Source organism: Patiria miniata, unplaced genomic scaffold (assembly GCF_015706575.1).
Source record: "Patiria miniata isolate m_02_andy unplaced genomic scaffold, ASM1570657v1 HiC_scaffold_5, whole genome shotgun sequence".
In the NCBI taxonomy this organism is placed as follows: Eukaryota; Metazoa; Echinodermata; class Asteroidea; order Valvatida; family Asterinidae; genus Patiria; species Patiria miniata.
Window position 1 is genome coordinate 22030106 of NW_024037072.1, and position 21637 is coordinate 22051742.

General features: G+C 40.0%; 1 protein-coding gene across 1 annotated transcript; it reads left to right on the forward strand.

Annotated features, from left to right (window-relative positions):
* Positions 1 to 764: 764 nt before the first annotated feature.
* On the forward strand, positions 765 to 19901 carry LOC119742004. Its single transcript, XM_038217998.1, has 12 exons — positions 765 to 900; positions 6333 to 6461; positions 11347 to 11499; positions 12054 to 12244; positions 13048 to 13225; positions 13888 to 14085; positions 14596 to 14844; positions 15246 to 15430; positions 15867 to 16099; positions 17183 to 17484; positions 17898 to 18132; positions 18687 to 19901. The coding sequence occupies exons 1-12, from the start codon at positions 837 to 839 to the stop codon at positions 19117 to 19119; spliced, it is 2550 nt and encodes an 849-aa protein (XP_038073926.1). The 5' UTR covers positions 765 to 836; the 3' UTR covers positions 19120 to 19901.
* Positions 19902 to 21637: the final 1736 nt, after the last annotated feature.

Consider the following 21637-nt stretch of genomic DNA (forward strand, 5'->3'; position numbering starts at 1 on the left):
TGGGGTAGATAGTAGCAATCACCCAGTGTCAAAGTCGAGTCGATCAACGCGTCTAATTCGTTGCCCAGTGTCACGGAGAAATCCAGTCCCACGTCGAAAATAACTGCCAATATTTTTTGGCTCATTGGAACATTTCGGATAGGGAGTGAGTGCAGCCCTTCCAACATGTGTATATCTGGGCAGTCTAGCGGGAAAGAGGATCGGCAGAAATCACTCCCGAGTTGGTGCTTCAAGGATTCAGGTTGGATGACATAGCTTTTATTTCAGTGCTGCACTTGTGGAATGAGTCCACCGACTGCGTTTTAAGAGAAACATGACAAATTACCATGACAGGTAAGTACATGACAAGAGAAATTTGGTGAGAAAGATCCTGTTAGTTTGAGAATATATATTTTTTTTCAGCAAACGGAAATTAGGGTTCAGAACAGGAGGGAATGAGGGAGTATCTGGATTCGGTGCTTTTTTAAACTGATGTATCATTATTCATATGAAGGTGATTGAGAACAAGCAAGCTCGCCAATAATGATTTTATTATACATACTAACTTGGAAAAGCAAGTTGGGGCCAGTCCCAAAAAGTTTGCTAAGTACATGTATAAGAGACTAGTGTAGGCCTATACCCTAGCCTGTGTGTGTGCTTCTTCGCACGTGACCGAAGTATAGGCTATTCTTTATCATCTATTTTTGGAAGTGATGTAATGGGATTCTCCATTTAAAAGGTTTGGCAACTTTTTCTCGAAATATATCAAACGCAACCATCAAACGTCCAACTCCTCCATAAAGTGCCCTCCTTACCTATACGTCTTCGAAAGAAATTTGTTTGATCACGTGGTGGACATGACGTTATTTTTGGCCGGTTTCACCTTTGTTCTTGTCATAACGACGTTGGACAAAGCGCAAGGTACGTAACTAAATTAATATTATCACTGTTTTGAAGCGGCTGATCTGTGGGAAATGTTTTTTCCATGCACAGCACAAGTTTTATGTACTTTGAGAAGCGTTTATAAAACTGGTCATTCTTATCTGTAAAGAGGATGTTTCAATGATATGGAATCGATCTTTAAATACATTTCTAAAAAAGAAAACGATTTTCAGCTACTTTTAATATTGCGTTTTCACATCACACTCAGAATTTAAAAAAGAAAAAGAAAAAGGACTTTTAATGTCAACTTATTTTTTTTTAATGTTAGGATGAGATTTGAGTGATGGTTTTTGCGCACATTTCATGATGGATTTTGAAGACCCATAAATTGTATAATTTGTTTTCGGATGAATTTTTTTTGTCAGATGCTCCGTTTGTGCGTCTTCAAACAATCTCGTCGATTGTCCCTTTTTACTTCTATGGGTTTAATATTTGTTGGCCTCTGAACTAAGGTCGGTCGGTCGGTCGGTCGGTCGGGAAAAAATATTAAAAATATAAAGCAAAAGAATTGCAGTTCCACCCGTGCAGATTGCTAAATTAAATGATGTCAAGTGCGTATTTTCTATATAGTGTTGCTTATTGTATGAGTTATTCATTAGTTGATATCACTGGATAAAATAAAACCATTTTTGGTAAGATGTAGTTGTACATTATACCTTCACCGAGCAGTTCGCTAACGTTTTGGATGTAATGACAGCCATGACATACCAGTATACAGACACCCAATGTAATGAGAGGCAATATATCATCTCATCTCACTGGATTCAACTGTTTGCTGTACGCGGAAACTGAGAGAACCAAAGAAATGAAAAGGGATGTCGTGATGCCCATGTGGTTTGAATTCAACCATTCGCCTTCTGCCTCAAGTTTAACTGGAGACTTGGTCTTTATGCGCGGTTCAAGTGTTGGGACTGTGATCGATTAAAAAAACATAATGCCTGAAGGATTTTGCAAGTTTCGCAAAAGGCCCCACCTCTTGCGCAATGCACTCTGGACTTGAATGTACTTGGTAGTTGAATGTACTCGGTAGTTGAATGTACTCCTTTGAAACAACGTTGACACACTCGGTCAAAAGTCTGACTCTGGAGAACTGAGTGAAAATATATTCGCTGCGTAGAACACGTGGCGATCGTTCCAGCTTTCGACTAGCCTACTCCCATTTTTCAACCAATAGTCCTGACTAGAAAAAATATGATCGACTTATCCCTCAAATGCACCGAACTTACCAAAATGCCTGGTAAAGTTTGACTTTCCTCGATCAAATCTAACGACACTTTTAACGAGTTTTTGCGAGTTTTGCTACTCATTTCGACAAGCCACTCGATCCCTCCTATGTTTATTCTTGTTCCCATTTGCGACGTCACATCATGGCACGGTTTGCGAATTCAAAAGGCAAAATCAATTCCATCCAACATGGCAAACTACAGGGGCGGTACACTCAGTGACTGGCATGATCTTGTACAAACTATTATGTAAATATTACTATACGTTATAGGAAGTAGTTTTATGCCTTTATGATTTTGGAAAAAAAGCCCAATATTTCCATTACTTCCACAATACCCTTTCTTAGTCATTTCTGTGGAAAAGCGGAAATGATGAAAAACTCGCCGGAAATAGAAAGGTAAAGGTTCCATTTTTATCAGACAAACATTACGAAATATTCATTTATACGTATTTGTCACGAGTACTCAATTCAAACTATAAACCAACATAGGGCTCTATCAACCATGTCCACGTGCTGTACTTGTCAAGTACTTTGAAGGTTACTTTCTGTTTGCATCACAAAGAGTATGGTTTATTTTTTGATAACTGCTCCATCAGCACATTTTTTTTCTTCGTCCGTGCTAATGATCTTTGACCAGTTTCATAGAGGCACTTGAAAACGGTAAATTGAAATGTTGCCCATTAAAACCGGAAATTCGTCTGACGCTCGCTCACGTGCATGTAGAATTTCAGTTGTCTTTCGTTGCGTAATTATTTTTGGCAAACATTGCCTCTGAAGTAAGCTTTAATACTCTTGATATGCTTATTTACGGTGGGTCTAGCCATTATTTGTATTATTATCATTTTAAGTTCCGACAATGGCTGCACAGTATGAATGAATGGAATGTTAGCTTTTACTTTCTCTTTTAAGATCCATCACAAACTGACACCGTGGAAAAACTGCCAGTAAATATGACATATAGGTGAGGCATGCCGCACGTTTTAGGTCGCTCACGCCCCCTCAAATGCATGGAGTTGGAAATCTCATCAGTCACCAAAATGATGATCCTTTCTGAGAACCGTTGTAATCGAGGATCGGAGTATTCGGGGAAACTCACAGTCGAATACGTGGAAGAAAATTGATGACCTTTTCCTTGGTAAAATAAAATGAAGATCTTAATTATTTTCCACCATATTAATCAGAATATATGTTGCATTAGTTATGATTTAACCGCGGTACGAAACATCGCTGATGAAATTTTTACAAGAGTTTGTATACTGAACGGAAAGTACTGTACTGAAATTTCTTTGTATTTTATACCAATGTCCAAAGATATAAAATGAACAATTGTCATGGGGCATTAATGGCGGCGGAAAGGCAGTAGCTGTGTCAAGGATAGTCCATTAACCAAGCGGGCATATAGCATCTCGTTATCGCCAATAATCATGAGCGTAAATTGGGGTGGGGTGGGTAGGATATCACCCCCCCCCCCTCACACTGACACACACGCCTTTTGACCGGATCATCCCCCAAATATTGTGGAATTTAAGAATACAAGAAATGGTATTTTGAGTTTTGTAAACTTTCGAACAGTCAAAAGAACATCAAGCTCTGTACAAACGCTTAAACTGTACCTTTCGGATGTACGGTAGGAGGTAACAGAACAAGTTTGCATGACATGTATACATTGGTATCATGAACGGTGCTCCCTTGTGTCATCAGGGGCCAACTCCACGGCGCTGCTAAGCACAAAAACTTGCTTAGCACAAAAAAGTCTGGCTTATTGACAAGCAGGTTATCAGCCAAAACTCCACGTGATGTATATTGCTCGTGATTAGTATTCAGCTGTTGTTTGCTTAGCATGAAAAATCACGTGGAGTTTTGGCTGCCATAACCTGCTTTTATAAGCCAGACTTTTTTGTGATAAGCAAATTGTTTTGCTTAGCGGCGCCGTGAAATTGGGCTGGTCTCAACCCCCCCCCCCCGCCGCTTTTTCGAATGTCGATGGCGGGGCCGGATTTGTAACATCCGCCCCCCCCCCCCCCCCCCCCACACACACACACCCACGCAGACACGGATTTACGTCATTGCCAATGATGCTTTAATAAAACACTATACACGAGTGTATATGCATTCTACCGAACACAACTGAATACTAGCTGTTCGTGGCTAAAATACCAAATCATTTTTATTAGGGTCCGTGTTCTTCGAACACAAGAGAACACTGGCGACCTCAGGGCCGGCTGCATGCACCGCCCAGTATGCCAAACCCATGGACTTCCTTTTAAAATGGGTGTGTTCAAGAGAGGAACACGAAAACTATTAATATCCGGGTGAATCTACTAGTTCCTACTACGTCATTGTATGTAAACATAATACCTCGAAACCGCTATTCGATCGATGGCACATTATACACGTACAGGCCTACTCGTATTATACTTGACGCTGAAGTAGGCCGCATGTCGTCACACTCCTGTTTCGTAGTAAAACAGGGTATATTAATTCAGTATGTTATTCCGTCGTGACAAATGCCACTTATAAGCACACTAATCGAAATCCTTACTTGGCTGAATGTATTGCATTGTTTCAAAAGTCTATGCCGATTCGACGAACTGAAGTGAACATTTACGTCAGAAATACTTTACTGGATTTCAGCCTACGCTGGACCAAGGGTAGATCTAAGGGGCGGTTGGGCGGCCCTCCGATAGACAAAGATTAATTGGTCACATATTGATTTAAGATAATTATATTATCACACATTCATAAATACCTCAGACAGTTTAGCCATTCCTATTGGTCGAGAGCCCGTCACGTGGCCGGTATTAAACGGACGATAAAGACATGGCTAGCTGGTCTTAAACACTTTTCCAGTGTCACAATAAAATGTGGACTCCTAAAAATCCAGTGCCTCTTATCGTTTCATTGGTTGAACGTTCACAATCCTCACGTAGGCATGCGCAACACTACCAGGGAGTTAGAATTTCATAGTTCTAAATTCAAAACGCAACGCGCCAGGTGCGTTCTGCGCGACATCGCATAGAACATGATACGCGCGCGTCAATCTCCATAAAAGGGTTGTTTTCATCTTACTCGCCAGCTGAACACTCCATTATTTTGCAGGAGGGATGATTCAAAAAGCATAAGGTGAATTTGTTGAACAAAATCGGGATGTTTTGAACGAATTATAAGATTTTTTTTTACCGAAAAGGTATTTATGAATGGGAATAAATATGTACTCCGTCGGTATTTATCACTCTGTTTAATACCACTTAGAGTCTGGGTGCTGATAATTACCCTCGCCTCCGGCTCGGGTAATTATCAGCACCCAGACTCTAAGTGGTATTAAACAGAGTGATAAAAACCTCCGGAGCACACATTTATTCCCTTAATATTACTTTAGTTTCCTGAACGAGGTCGTCACTCAGTATTGCACACCTTGATTCACTGCTTTATCAGGCATTTGGAAGTTTACTAATGAATCCACAAGCGCGCCCTCAACATTGGACTTCATTATTCCAACCACCCCCAGGGAAAAATCTGGATCCGTTATTATTTTATTATTATGTGGTTATTATTTTCAGTGGCATGGCCTGCTTAATTTTGTTTCCAACCCATAAAATGAGTCAAAAAACCTTTGCCACGGAGACATTAAAATTCTCCAACATTTTTGAATGAGGGGTGGGGAAGTATTAAGTGTTCTGTTGGCAAGAGCAGACTTGGAAATCATGTGAAAACCTTTGGTTATTCTTCCTAAATGAAACCTACCATAAACTGATCCGAGCACAAGTCGGCTACTGGGGGATAAACCAAGGTCTTTAAAATAGCCGCAACAATAAAGTCGAACAGTCATCTTAGATTAATGTTCAAAAATGCAAACTGTCCTGTTATTAATTTTTCAGGTAAAAATCGAAACAAACATTTTCGTCTATGAAGCCAATGACTGCCAATCCGAAATGTTCAAATCCGAGAGATTTTCAACATGAAATATCTAGCACTTTAGTGGATGACGATAAAATTAGAATCTTGAGTAAACTAACCTGGAAAAAGTCATATGTTTCATTTGCGAACAGGTGAAAAGAACAAGTTGATGAAAAAAATTATAAGGGCAGGAAATATGAATAGTCCATTGAAAAGATCAACGTTTTTCCGTGTCGAGTGCTTAGGAGACAACATTACGAAAACTTTTGGGGTTTTTTCACCATTGCAGGGGAACCTCTAATTGCACCACTTTGCGTAAACCCAGTCACGTCTGACATGGTAGCATACGACCCGACACGAGAGATGTGCTGCGATGGAACGCTCCACGATGTACGTACCACCACCGGACAAAACTGCTGTAAGTATGCAATCATAACTTGGATATCTCAATTTTAGTAAACTAGCTGTTCCGAACCCGTCAAGTTTCTTTGATATCCATCACCGAATAATTAGCCGTAACACTAAAAGATCAAATACATCATACTAAAATCGCCATTAATAATTCACAGTACGATTCCATCTTACTCTTTACACGGTTAATGAAAAACGGACTCTTTTACGGCAATATAATATCAGCGAGAACACTAACGCGTTACGTCCGAATTTGATTACGTGTCAAAACTTGCACAATATACATCAACAGTAAAAGACATTCCACCGGATACGTAAAGGTAGGGTTAACCTTTAGGGTAGGGTTAAAAAAACAATAGATAGATTCTGTAATGATGTAAATAGTAGACATAACGGGAGACAAACAGGCAACTGTAGAGAAAAGTAAATATGCACCGACTTCTAAACACAATAGACGGAAAAGGGAAAGAATGAGATGGAAGTGGGAGCGTGTGTGATATACCGGAACTAGGGCTTTGCTTCCCCCACCCCATTTGTGAAATATGCCGAGTAAGGTATTCAGCATAACGTTCGCTATTAATCCCACAAACCCCAGGTATGTGGACAGATAACAAACAATTTCTAAGGAGATCAAAAGTGTATAAACTATATGACGTCCGCTTTGACGTTGACGTTGGTGTGTTTTCCATGGAATGTTGAGGGGTTCGCTTGTCCCCACCACCCACGGTTGAATGACATTTAGAGTGTTGACGTCACTATGTGCATTATTATTTCGATCACATACAGGGTGATGCAAAAAGAAGGAAACTCACTTTTGACAGCAATTGTCACCTATACTTGTTGAGCATGTTTTCATACATTCAGTGTAATGGTATTAAAATATTGATCTTTAAACATAAGTGACGAAAAAATGACTGCAAATGCCTATTTTGTCTCTGAGATATGGTAGTTAAATGTTCATGTGCCAAACCTGTTCGTCCACGGACGGCTTTATTTATATCCACTTGACTGAGCTCCGGAGCTTGATTTGAAGACAAAAAAAACACTTAGAAAAACAACGAAACCCAAATGTCGGGACTATTGTTTTAGTAAAGTTCTACGTGTAGCACTTTCAAAATCGAGGATATGAAAGCCCAATTCATAAGGGTTTTTTTAAGTACAAGAATAATTCAAATCGCTCATGTATTTTCAAGTTACGGGATTTTAAACACAACCACCATTTTAAAGTTCTGTCCACGGATCACAAAAAAGGTGTGCGTTCTTTCTGCAAAACGAAAACAATTCACACACATCTATGTGTGATTTGTTTTCGTTTTGCTGAAAGAACACTTATTTTTTTGTGATCCGTGGACAAAACTTTAAAACGGTGGTTTGTTTAAAATTCCGTAACTTGAAAAGTACATAAGTGATTTGAATGATTCTTGTATTAAAAGAAAGCTTATGAATTGGACTTTTGTATCCTTGATTTTGAAAGTGCTACACGCAGAACTTCCCTAAAACAATGGTCCCGACATTTGGGTTTCGTGTTTTTTACTCACCCTGTACTTCACTACATTATATTAAAAAAACAAGCTCAAATAAGTTAAGTAAGTGGGTTAAAATTCCTGTCAAAAGTGGGATTCCTTCTTTTTGCACCACCCTGAAGAATAGTAGTGTGTTACGCAGGGGGTTGCCAGGATTTTACAGTTTCTGCCTGGGCATATACACTTGGAAGATGGGAGTGGGGGACGCACATGGTTTGTTCATGATTCGAATTTGTACTTGCAAAATATTGAATTAGCTCGTTTTAGGCCCCTTCTCTTTTGACCATTCTATTGGTGAATAATTCGTTTAGGTCTTGTTCTTGTTCCCTTTCTTTTTTTGCCGGTTGGTTTATTGACAATATTTTGCAGTGATCGAATTTTCCGATGAATGACCCACGCAATTCCTCTGAAAAAGGAAAGAAAAAGGAAAGAACAGAAAGAAAAGAGAAAGATTCAAATTGCGAATCAGAAATTAAGAAAGTTGAAAAGTAAAATGAAAACAATTAAGAGACCCTTGAGTTGTTTACTTTCCATTTTGTACAAAAGCAAACGAGGAAACTTGTAAGCACTCGGGCTGAAAAATGCAAAGTCATTTTTATTTGTTACAGAAGGAAGTGCACAGACATCACTCAGGCTGATGAAAAACAGCGCCCCCTCAATAGAACTCTCAGTTATTAGGGTGTATACAAATATGAACTTGCGCCCTCAATGTCGGTCGACTATATTTTTGAAGAAACGTCTTAATTAGTCTCTAAACTTGGTATCTAGAGATTTAGTGGTCTTAGTTTGCATGTTTAAAAAAAATGCGCTTAAAGACATTTTCATTTCAAACGCGCATGGGATGATGAAGTCTTATACTACTCTGCTGCACACGTAACGTCAAATTATTAAAATTGTGCATGGCTGCCTTCGCCTAACTCAACCCAAGACGTACGTATTGTAGTAAATTGTTGCGTAACGATTAGTTTAGTAACCGCGAACTATAGAATGCTGTTTCTATTGTATCGTTCCAATCAAAAGAGCTCTTATTTCTCAACAAACCTCCACGCCCATTAAGACACATCGCCCATTAAGACACATTGGTTTGAAGATGCCTCCAAGGTAACCGAATGGCCTAACGGTTTGATGCGTCGTCCACAGTCGCGGCGCCCCGGGTTCGAATCCCGCTGGTGTCTTTTTGGTTTTTAACGTACGCGTTCAGTCACTGACTATAAGAGATTTAATTTCCCGTCGTAAAGCACCAACAGTACCTTAGCTTAACCGGTAAGCACTGCTGCTGGTACTGTCCGCGAATTCCAGGTTGGCGCCTTCGTACAGGTTCAGGGCATGTGGTCCACTCGGAGGATCAGGGCTTAGGGGCCGCCCTGTTCCTCCCTTAGCTCTTTGCTTTTACATGGTGCCTGGCCCTCCGGGGTTATATGGATGGATAGGGAAGGAAGTGTGTATTGGTCGGGGACGCCGAGACCCCGGAAGAGAACTAAGGGATTGGCTGGGGCATTGTTATGGCTCAGACCGATCCCTGAAAGCTTGACTAGCACATAACTTTTTGCATTTTATTTTATTTTATTTTATTATTAGCATGTTGTGTGTGTGTTTATTTTAAATTTTCCAGCATTAAAATAGTTGTAAATAATCGTTCAATTTGCGAGACTGAAGTATATCAAAATGAATAAGTGACTACATGTAATCCATTAAAGGAGTTTGGAATTGTTTTAATTTTTTAATTTTTTTTTGACACTTTACGAAACGAAGGTTTGGTACGTGGGCATTGCCGTACTTCATGACCATAATGTACATGAACGATTTCAGGCCATAGCGGAATTGCCGTTTCTTTGTCCATGGTTTCATAAAGGCCGCGCAGTCTATTTTCGGTAATTTTTGGAATTTTATTTTTTATTTTTTTTTGGGGGGGGGAGTTTTTTTTTTAGTTAGAATTTCTTTTTTTTGGTAAGGTTTTTTTTTTTTTTTTATCTACCTGCCGTCAGCGACGCCCTTCCCCTGAGTAGTCTAGTTCCAGATTCATCAGGAATAGTCAGAATTAGTCTGGACTATTCTTGATGAATCTTAGGTCAGGCAGCCTCCGTGGCTAAAAATAAACATGACGACATTGATGGCTCTTTTTCAAAGCTCTCCTTCGTTTCCGATTTCGCTTTATCGCTTGTAGCTTTTAATGTTCTGATCAAATTTTTAAATAAATCACTTGTTTCATAATATCATACAGTTATGATAATACAGTTTGATGATGCTGTAAGATAACATTGACTAATGTTGATCTGGAATCTTCAAAATTAGGCACCCACATAGCACTGTTAGTAGGCGGAGCCGAATGAAGACCAAGCTTTGGAAAATCTCGGTAGTGGTCGTCCGTTCAAAATTGTACATGACGCAGCAAAAAGTTCGCCCATACGATCCGAGTATATTTGATGCACAAAATCGTCGTTCAATTTCAAGTAGTCTAAATGAAAGCAATGAATATAAATTATCAACTCATTTAAAATAAAATTAATAAGCAATTAGCAGTTAATCAAACCTATATTATATACTTCGGAAATTTTCGGAAAAAGGAGGAATTCCTCCCGTTTTAGTCACGTGACGTAAATTGTAATACAATGTATTACCGGTGGCTACCGGATCTAAGATTCATCAGAATAGTCAGAATCTTTTGGTCTGGGAACCAGACTAAGTCAGAATCTTAGGCTGCATCCGAATCCGTTGTCTAGAGCTAGGTCTAGGTCTTCGCTCCATTAGAAATACGCGGAGACGCGCTGACAATAGACGTAGCCGTAGCTCTGGAAGCCCGTTTCGGACACGGCCTCAGATTCATCAGGAATAGTCAGAATCTTTTGGTCGGTGAACCAAACTACTCAGTGGAAGGGCGCCGCTGACGGCAGGGAGGTAAAAAAAATTTCAAAAAAATAAAAAAATAAAAAAAAAAATAACTTTTTCCAAAAAAAAAATTCACCCCCTCAAAATTAAAAAAAAAAAAAAAAAATTACAAAAAAAAAAAAAAATTAAAAAAAAAAGATTTTCCAAAAAAACAACAAAAATTCAAAAAAAAAATGCAAAAAGTTACTAAAAATAGACTGTGCGGCCTTTATGAAACCATGGACCAAGAAACGGCACTTCCGCTATGGCCTGAAATCGTTCTTGTACATTATGGACATGAAGTACGGCAATGCCCGCGTACCAAACCTTTGTTTCGTAAAGTAAAAAAAAAAATAAAATAAAAAAAAAATAAAAAAAAAATATAAATTAAAAAAAAAAAAAATTCCCCCCAAAAAATAAAAAAAAAAGTGGGTACTAACGGGCTTTCTTAATATGCCGTCTTTGAAATATATTTTTAATTTTTAGTTTTCGTTTTCTCCAAAGGCGGAAAGCAGATTTTGGACAATTTGTCTCACATGTGTTGTGGTCAAGAGGCCATTCCTATCTACGATAAGAAGCGGTGCTGCGGCGGGACGATCGTGTACGACTCCGAAACGCAAATGTGCTGCGGCAACAATGTGTACGCCAAATCTGATGGTAGGTGCTTAAACAAAACCTAAAACAATTCTGTTCCAAACTTGCAGACATTGTTCGGCCTGTTTTATTATTCTTGGCAATAAATTCGTATGCCCTGGATAAATGTCCACTGCAAATCTGGTAAAATCGTTAACAAGATGTTTTTAACCAGATTGTTTCCGGCTTCGGCCTAAAGAGATTCGAGGCTCTTGACTTTGAGGACTCCCTCTCAATTCACAACCACTTTATAGTTTCAGGAAAGTTGCATTAAAATCAGACCATAGTTATATCGTTCCTTTTGAGACGGCACATACAGAGGGCCAGCCTAGCATATTTATAGCTACAGTCATCTGTTCCAATCTCCTATCTGATAGGCTGACACACTGATTAACTCATTGACTGATGTCACTTCTGAGTCTGGCAGTGCGATCGTATAGGATCACCCTGTAACTCCAATGAATCGGCCAATCCGACCTATGCTGTGCATGTAGACCAGATGCATAAATTAACTCGAAGTTAGACACGAGAGTAATGCGGTGAAAACTCAAAAATATCATCTCATATCATCAAAACAGATTACAATATGTGCTGTGGCAACTACCCAATGAATACCCTCCAGGACACGTGCTGCCATGTGATTGGCTCATCGGGGTTGACGTCACTACCAAGCAAGGGCAGAGGTCAGTGTTGTGGTCTGGACCTGACCTATGACCCCGAGACTCAGATGTGCTGCCAGGGTCAGACTGAAGATGCAATAGTCAGTGAGGTAAAATTTTAACTGTATAGTGGTTAACGATTCATGAACTGTCTTGCGCCTGCGCGGAGTGCGCGCTAATTTGGACACAAAACTTTACGGTCCTGTAAATCGCGCAGGTCCAAAAAAGAAAATTATTCTGAACTGTTCCAACTTACCTGACCAAACTTTTTGTTGGGTAATCTACAGTATCGTCAAGATCATACTTTCCAAATACACCAAAAGTCAGGTGAAGTGGGTTTTTTCCTTAAAATAAATGAAAAACATTTATAAGTGCATGAATAGAACGATCCATTTCCCGTCATCAAATATTTTTCAATTTAGCCACATGCTGATGATCAATGTCGCCCTCTGTACATATAGGAACACAATCTGCTCTGTGACGTACCTCTGTGAGAAGTTGAACACTGCCCTCAATGTTAATTGCGATATAACAAACTTCCACTTTCTTCTTTTGTGTTAAAGCGGAAAAAGTCCTGCCAAAACTGCTCTATAATGTTCATAGAGTAAAGTAAGAAAAAATAAGGCGACCACTCTTTCCACTTCAGTATTTAAGAACTCACAAATCATCCGAAAACTATTCTGATTAAGAAAAAAGCCGATTAAGAAAAAAAGCCTTGATGATAAAAACAAAATCGATCATAAGAAGTATGCACGGAATTAACGACATCTTGTTCAAATCATCAGGTGTCTGAGCCTAATTACCCAAAGGAGGGTGATTTTTAAGGAGATTCTTACGCAAGTTCTGTCACTTGTCTGTTGAGTCTTTCTCTTAAAAGTTGTCTTTGATTTGGTAATATTGCTTCCTCTATCAGGTTGTGCCCAAGAACGACGAAGTTGCGTGCTGCGGTGGTAGGGCTTACAGCACATCGCACCAACTCTGCTGCGCGGGTATCGTGCTGAACGCAACATCGGGCCGAACCGAGTGTTGTGGCAACACAGCGTACAATCCTGACAACGAACACTGTTGTGCTGAAACAGTGTTTCCTATTGGTACTGAAATGAATTTGTGTCTATTTTACTATTATTTGGGAATTTAGCTATACATTGTGTATTCCTGATTCTGATTGTGAATACTGTACAATTTGGTTCATCTGCCCAGAATATTGAGGTAAAAATATTGACTCAAGGTTGATTGAAACTTGCGACTGTTGGAAGACCATACTGGTTCCTCGTACCAAACGAGATATGTCGTCGAGATATGTGTCGAGATATCGTCAATGTATCTCTAGAGTGACTGTCAGAAACCATAATGAAATCCAAGTTCTCCTAGTTATTTACATTTAAGAAAAAAACCCAGAATGCATATAAATAGTAGTTAAAAATAATGCATACATTTTGAACAGTATTATAAAGTGTTGATATAAGGGTTTAATGATAGATTCATCACCGACCAAATATCTTCGGTGGCAAAACGCTCGCTAACAGGTGGTACTCGCGCACTCACGTGCTCCATCGACCAATTATGGTTGATTTTTCTTTCAAATTACAACCGCAAATCATTCTAAGAACTCGTGCGACATGTCGTGATTGTGATGCCACCTCAGATGTATCCTGTAAGCAAGGGCTGGTATGATTTCCCCGAATGAAATGCTCCCCCAACAATAACAACAACAACAACAACAACAATAAAACCATTTCTTGTTCGGATATAGGACACGGCAAATGTTGTGGCGACCGAGCCTACCATCCCAGTGGAGCCTCCTGTTGCCAAGGAGTGTTGCATGATGGGATACCTGAGGTTACCGGAGTCCAGGCATGCTGCGGTCCTCTATCATATCTGGAGAGCGAGTCCATCTGCTGTGCCGGGGAGATTCACGACAAGGCACCCGGTCTAGAATGCTGCGGCAAGGGTAAGGCGATGATATAGAAATTCGAAAAAAAATCTGAGAGCTGCAGACCGACGTATGACGATAGGAATGAAAAGGGAGCAATGGGACTTCATGTTGAGCTTGCAAACAAAAATTTAATGGTTAAAATGACTTTAAAGCTTTGGAATTTATCACAATAACCTCTCGCATATGATTTTATAAACTTAATTTCAAATTACAGGGATGCCCCTGCGAAAGACTATCAATCCCATAACTCAAAAGGCACTTTGGAATTTGTAATTGCTTGGACCTCTCACTGAAAACATCATGAGTAAAACGTTTTCACTTATTGAATCTACTTTTGGAGGTATTAACATATCTCTAGTACTCCCGTCGAAAATAAAATACTAGCATTGTCAAAATGCCTCTGACGAGTTATATGAAAGTAGGCTAAACTTCCAGTCAAATCCTCGTGAGTTTTGTTTTTAACACTTCAAAAGCCACCGTCGAATCCAATGCCAAATTAATTCATGCCATTCTTGTTTTCCTTAGACGCATTCAACAGCAACACCCAGCTATGTTGTGCCGGCAACATCCTGCCCAAATCCTCTCAAAATGACGCGTGCTGCGGTCGAGCCTCCTACGACCTGAGCACGGAGACATGCTGCACCGGCGGAGATGGCGAGAGCGATGGGCAGACATTTCCCCTGGCGGGCGGACGGTGCTGCCACACCGAGCACGGCAACGTGGTAGCCTACGACCCCAGCAAAGCGACATGTTGCACAGCAGGCAACAGAAATGGTGAGGATGCAATTTTGGGATGATTTTTTTTCCTCGATGGTACAAGAAGAGGAAAATGGCAGTCCTGCACTGATCAGGATTAAATCTTGTTTCTCAAAAAGAACTATGCGCTGTCTGATAACAAATGTTATCCTTCGGTTCTTCATTAATTAAAGCCATGGAATCGTCACATGCACCAAACACAATTGACCGGTTGATTGTCGATCAATTTTGAATCAGGTGTCCGATATAATGACACCGCATGGTATTACTTATTGTAGTTTTGAAGTGTAAGGACAAGGAAAGCTGCGATATTTTTCCCTTTGAGGAAGGTACAGAGAGTGTTCCTGTCATTTTGTATCCTTCATCATTTTGTCCATCTCACTTCACTATCTTCTCATCCCCACTATCACACCAAACAGGAATCCTGTACACGGAGGTAGCAGCGAACGCCAGCGTGTGTTGTGGCCGGTATCTCCTGGACGAGAGCACGCACCTATGCGACCCCAACGCTGGGCACCCCATCAGAAAAGCCACCCCAGCTGACAACCATGTCTGCAGCAACACAAACTGGCGTCGATCCAGGACCTACAATTCCATCACTCAGGTATTAAAGTTGCAGCCTCCACTAAAATTAACCACTAGAGAAACTTGCTCGGGAGATAATAAAATATCAAACGGGGCCACTAGAAACTCTCAGTTTGAAACTGCAAAGATTCAGGACTTCGAAATAACACACTTGTCACTCCAATTGAATATGTGTATTCATTTTTCAAAAGGGTGAATCAAAGACAATGAACCGTCTTACACTATATAGGCATCCCAATAGTATTTTAGGTTTAGGGAGTGTTTGCCAATCAGTTGTCGTTTAAACACTTCAACATTATTTTGTCAGCTTTTTGGTTACAAGATTTCTGCATGATTTCGAACTAACGACGTCTGTCATCATAATCACGCTTATTTGGACAAATGGTAAAGTCTGTGAGTAATTGACAACGAAAAAAATGGTAAACATAAAAGTTACTGATGCTCTCCATTTGTAGGTTTGCAGCCGAGGGAGAATCAGGTCCAAGAATCGTGTGGTGAACCTGAATGGCTGCGGTCCGTTCACCCGAGACCCTGACACGCAGATCTGCTGCATGGGCAGGATCCATCCCAACGAGGACAGACACGGTAATCCGCGGTTCTGCTGTCGTCACAGCATACGTTCCTATGTGCCGCAGCACCAGACCTGCTGCAGTGGCCGTGTGGATAACATCCCAGCACAGACTTCAAAGTACGTGGAGTAACTATTAAGTAGTGTTCATCCTGCTACAATTCAAACGGTCGTGATTCACATTCAATACTTGAATATTGTATTGCATTCTTCAAAGTGAAGAACCTTTTGGTACCCACAGACCGACATCAAAGCACCACACCAAAATATAATTATTAAGCAAGAAACACATTCGACAATTAAATAGTCAAAGGAGTATAACTATATAGGATCATTTGCTTTTCACGCATTTTTTTTCGTTTCCTGAAGTTCCAGCCCAAGTTGATATTAGACTTTTTGAGAAAAACAGTGAAAAATCATACTGAACCTTTTGATCACAGAACGCCATTTCGTCAATAGCACTCTGTTTGTTCCAATTATCAGTCAATCGACTGATCGTTGGAAATCACCGACATTTCTTAATTTCTTGGAAACGAAAGCAAGCCAGACGGACTAAATTTCGGGGTGTTTAGTGCCAGTACGATCTTTATAATCTTTCTGCCTTCGGTAGGTTAGTTGTTGGATAAATGCAAACTATCCCATATTTCTTTAAATACAATTAGGCCTAACCGGCGTTGAAAAACAGGACAGGTTTAATTCGCCGTGGTTCAGTTTCATGTCGTAGTTCACTTTCCGTACGCCGTAGTGCACTATTTATATTTTAAAAAAAGTGAACCACGTCTATTTGAAATGTGAATCACGACCGTTTGAAAAGAGAACCTCAACGTTTCGAAAAGGAAATCACGACGTCTTAAAACAGATACCAGGCGTCTTATTTTAGAACACCATACTGTCAAGATGCCGAAAGCAATTTAGAAACAATCATTATTACCAAATAGTAGAAATACATGTTTGTTGATATAGTTGTACTTTCCCTTTTCACACAAAACCTACAAATAATATTTAAACTATGTTCATTTCAAAAGAATAAAGTTTCACATCTTTCACAATCGACGTAACAGATTGTTGTTTTCAGATACACTTCTAAGATATTCTATATACGTCTTAAAAACACACAGGTTTAGAAATAGGCCAATCTTTTCACAATAGAAGCATATTACTTCACAGTTGATTACATTAAAATGATATTCTCTTAATGTTAAGATGCTGCAGAAACAAAGCGTACAACACCGCAACGCACACCTGTGATCGCAATGGAATAGTCCGGCAAACTTCGGAGATGGCCCTTTTCCCATTGCTGTGTGGCAGTAAGCCCTACCATCCCTCGGAACACGAGTGTTGCGGGGGAGTCCTAATCGGGCCTGGCCAGACTTGCTGCCGAGGGGCTGTTTATGAGACCAGTGACAGCCTCCTGGGTGAAGGACGGTGCTGTGGTGGGGTCAAAGGTTACAACCCAGGTCGTGACCTCTGCTGTGGGGACATCATACACGAAAATGTTAACCAAGGTAGAGTTTTGTGAGCTCATTATTATAACTTTATCCCCTGTGCAGAATATGCATATATCGCAAGGCATCCTATTGGGCCCATAATGCCTCGCTATATCCATTGACATAAGAAATTGTAAACAGAAATCCTTTGGCTAACTGAAAAAAATACAACTTACAAAAACTCTTTTTGGTTAAGTAGGGAAAAGGCGCATTATCAGTATTTTGGTGGGGGGGGGGGCACGGAACATTGTGGGGGGGGGGGGGCACGTGTCCACCTCCTCCCGTGGCTACGCCACTGCTATAGAGAAAAAAAGGGCAGTAGCACCTAAATGTTGAGTTCAGGCCATTTTATTTTAATTATGCTCTTTGAGTATCACGATAGCGGGGAGCTGCTCATGTCTAATTTTCCAACTTGATGTTCTTGTTTAAAGGCACACTTTGCTGTGGCTCTGAAACTTGGCATCCTCAAGACTCCGACCACATTTGCTGTGACGGAAGGCTCCAATCAACATCCGGGGGCGTCAGGAGGAGCTGCAGTGGAGGGACAGCATACAACATCATGACAGAGACGGTGTGCGATGGGGTTGTCCACCCTCAATCGAATGGTATCTGCTGCGGGAAGTTCGTGTACGACGACAGCAGGGAGATTTGCTGTCGAGAAAATGTGTAAGTCCAACAGTCGCGGTGATGTCATCGTCAATGATTTATTTTTAGGTCGGTCGTTTGTTGTTCGACTTTTGTGACGAACTTCATTGGAAAAGTATTGATTACGAAATAATTATATTGATTACTAGCTGTTTTGGGCTGGAAAACGAAACTATATAATCTTTTGTTTGGGATCTTTTGTTTGGGGATCATCTATTGTGACGTATATGAAAAGGGTAGGAAAGCTTTCTGAGAGCCTTTTCAAGTAATCTTTCGTTCGGAACGTTAATATTGTGACGTCAAATGATGAATTTTTGTCTGATAGGGAAAATGAATCACTATTTTTTTCTAATAACTTCCTGATTTGAGCAAGCAAAGAATTCAAAATCTTTTCAAGCGTGCACTAGGTGTTTTACACTTTCGTTTTCTTTGAATGTAGAAACAGACTTTGAACTACTCCTTTTCGTGCCTTAGCTACCAAACACAGCTATGGCTCGGCTGTCCTGTACTGGAACGATAGTTCGAAGTATTACTTTTAAATTTTAGGAGATTTGATTTATGCTATCTCATTTCAGATATCCCAAAGAGACGCCACACACTCTGTGCTGCGGCGCGCTGACCTACGACCCAACAGATTCCCAGCAAAGATGCTGCGATGGTAGCCTGCACAGAGATACCAGCGGCTCCCGTTGCTGTGGCAACCAACTCTTTCACCCTAGCAACCAGTTGTGTTGTTTCCACACGGCATCACACAGTGCGTCATACATACTGAGCGCCAATGGGAACCGGAACTGCGGCAGTTTGCTTGACGCCCGTGGCACGATGCACGTTAACTGTAGTGGAACGATGCACGTCGCTACGGAAAATGGGGAGTGTTGCCGAGACGCGTACATATCGGACGCCCAGACTCAGATGTGTTGCGAAGGCAATATCGTGCCAAAACTCTACGGAGCGAACTCTATATGTTGTGGTGGTGCTGTTGTTGATTCAGCAGTGACACGATGCTAGGTGCGAAATTCTGAGGTACTCTACCAGAGTTGGTAGAATGCTTACCGTAAATTGGGATAGTCTTAAAGAAAATAATATAGTTACTCACGTCCTATACTTTGCTGCCAAACTGCTGTTGCTTTCCATTAATTCAATCAAAATTAAATGTACTTTGCACATCCGCAGAGCTACGTCCCTAAATGTCAAATACGTCGAGCAAACATCCTTGTCCTTTGTTTTTGTTTATCCAGGACAAACATAAATCCAAGACAGAGTTTAATTTTCGTATGGATTATCTGCAAATCTAAATTCGGTATCTCATGTTGAGAAATGTGTGTAATGTATATGCATTGGTGCATCCTCGACCCAAATAAAATTCATTTTGAACATGGCACACAAAACACAGTCTGTGCATGGCTGACAACAGTTCAACTGTATTTTCAATATTTTATTTATAGTATTTAATACATTTATTAGGCCCTATAACCTGTTTTTATAACGAGAAACTTCAAGGCCAGATAATTTTTATTAGCATAATATTTCAGAAAGCACAAATGATAATATATAACTTAAAAGTTTTTAGGTTTAAATTATTGTTTCTGTATTACAATAGGCCAACCATATAAGCGCGTTTTCTGAGGACTGACAATTTTCTTAAGAGTAACCAGTTTGCGATTTTTTCAAATTGTTGTTACATATTTGTATACAATCTAATTTCGCTTATATACTGCACTATTTCTGCTACTTGTAGCTCTTATAATTTGTACCATATAATGAAGGGCACCAATTTCGGTATTAAAAATACAGTGAAAATGTTTTGTTACGATTATTCCTTTTATTTATTTAATGATTGGTGTTAATCGAGGATTTGTTTATTGTTCCTCATCATCGATCTTTTGTTTATATACTCAACTTTTTTGCAACAGCTCCAGTTGGTTTTGTACACGTTTTCTAATCGAGGTCATCATCGATTTGACCCCTGTTTGACTCTCGATCCTGTTTGACTCTCGATGATTCGTCACGTGTGTCCTCGATTTACGCCATAAACATGCACGATCACACATACTGGAATTTGTATCCTTGTGGAGACATTTCTTTGATCTGATACACCGTGCCCTCTGGAGACATGCACACAATAGGGAACATGCACACAAATAGGGAACAAAAGATTGTATACGTCTCCACAGGGCAATATAATACGAAACCTTGTCTCCACAAGGTTATCACGAATTAGATATATGGACTAGCTTTACTCAAAAACTAAGAATTTCCAAGGTATGTTGATCCGTCGCAAATGGAAGAGTTTTAGAAAAGGGATATTAAGTCCGAATTTCAGCCATGGGAATTAATTCTGGTTAAAATAAGAGCATTTTGAAACTACACTTTCAAACTCGAAAACTTTACTACATGAGAACGCCCCCCCCCCCCCCCCCACACACACAAACACGCACGCTGACAAGTGGTTGGATGGTAAGATCACCCCTGTGAACAAAAACATACTACCGATTATATATATGTACACACAAAGAAGTATACAAAAACAAGCAATGGAAAGAAATTCACTTTTTTTTCCCAAAGTTCCACAGCCTCCGGAAAAGTTCCAGGATTTTTCCATCACCCCCTAATCGTCCTCCAAAATCGTCCTTAACAAAAAACGTCACCAGGAAGTTCAGTGACTTGATAAGACTGCTTAATAGAGACTTCCGTTCTTATATTTAAATATCACATGAGGCTTGAATAATTCTTATTGAACATTATAAATCCGTGCATTTTTTTCAAGATAAAACTGAATTGAACTGATCACAATTTAGCGATTCCCTTTAACCGAAAATGACGTATTGCCTGACCCCACTGTATTATTCAGGACACCATGAATGGCATTCCACACGGAGTGAGTCATCCATTCATAACAACTGCAGCTAGCTTTCATCATCGAAGTGGGGAAATCCCTACTATTCCCATTTGATGTCGCAACATGTACACTGTGTACGTCACGCCGCACCTGTGTGATGTCAATAGCCAATTCGACATCCGTGATGCAATTTTTGGATGAACAAACCCAGGTGACTGCTGTACTGTAGCTTGCTATATCTATTAAAGGGATTTTGCTTTTGCTGTAATTTTCAAGGACCGTGGTGACGTGTGTTGTTATCCAAAAATTGCATTGTTCAAATGTCGAATGACCTTCGTGCAGTTCCTCCGAACCAACCAGGCAGTACCCTACCGAATCATTTATGGGGCCTATAGCCTACTAGTAATAAACACCCCATGAAATAATTCTGTCTGGCTTGCTGTCATTACAAAGAAATCAAGAAATGTGGGTGATTTTAGACGATCAATGACTGAGGTTTAGGAATAAAGAGTTCTGTTGACGAAAAGGCTGTTACTGTTTTCTCGAAAGGTGTTTTCCATTGAAATGTCTACATTAAAGGGAATATACATCATTTGCTTTTACTGTAATTTTCAGAAATGGATGGAATTGGGGGGTTGGAAATATATAGCAAATATAGTTTCACTGACTTTTTTGAGGTTTTGGGTT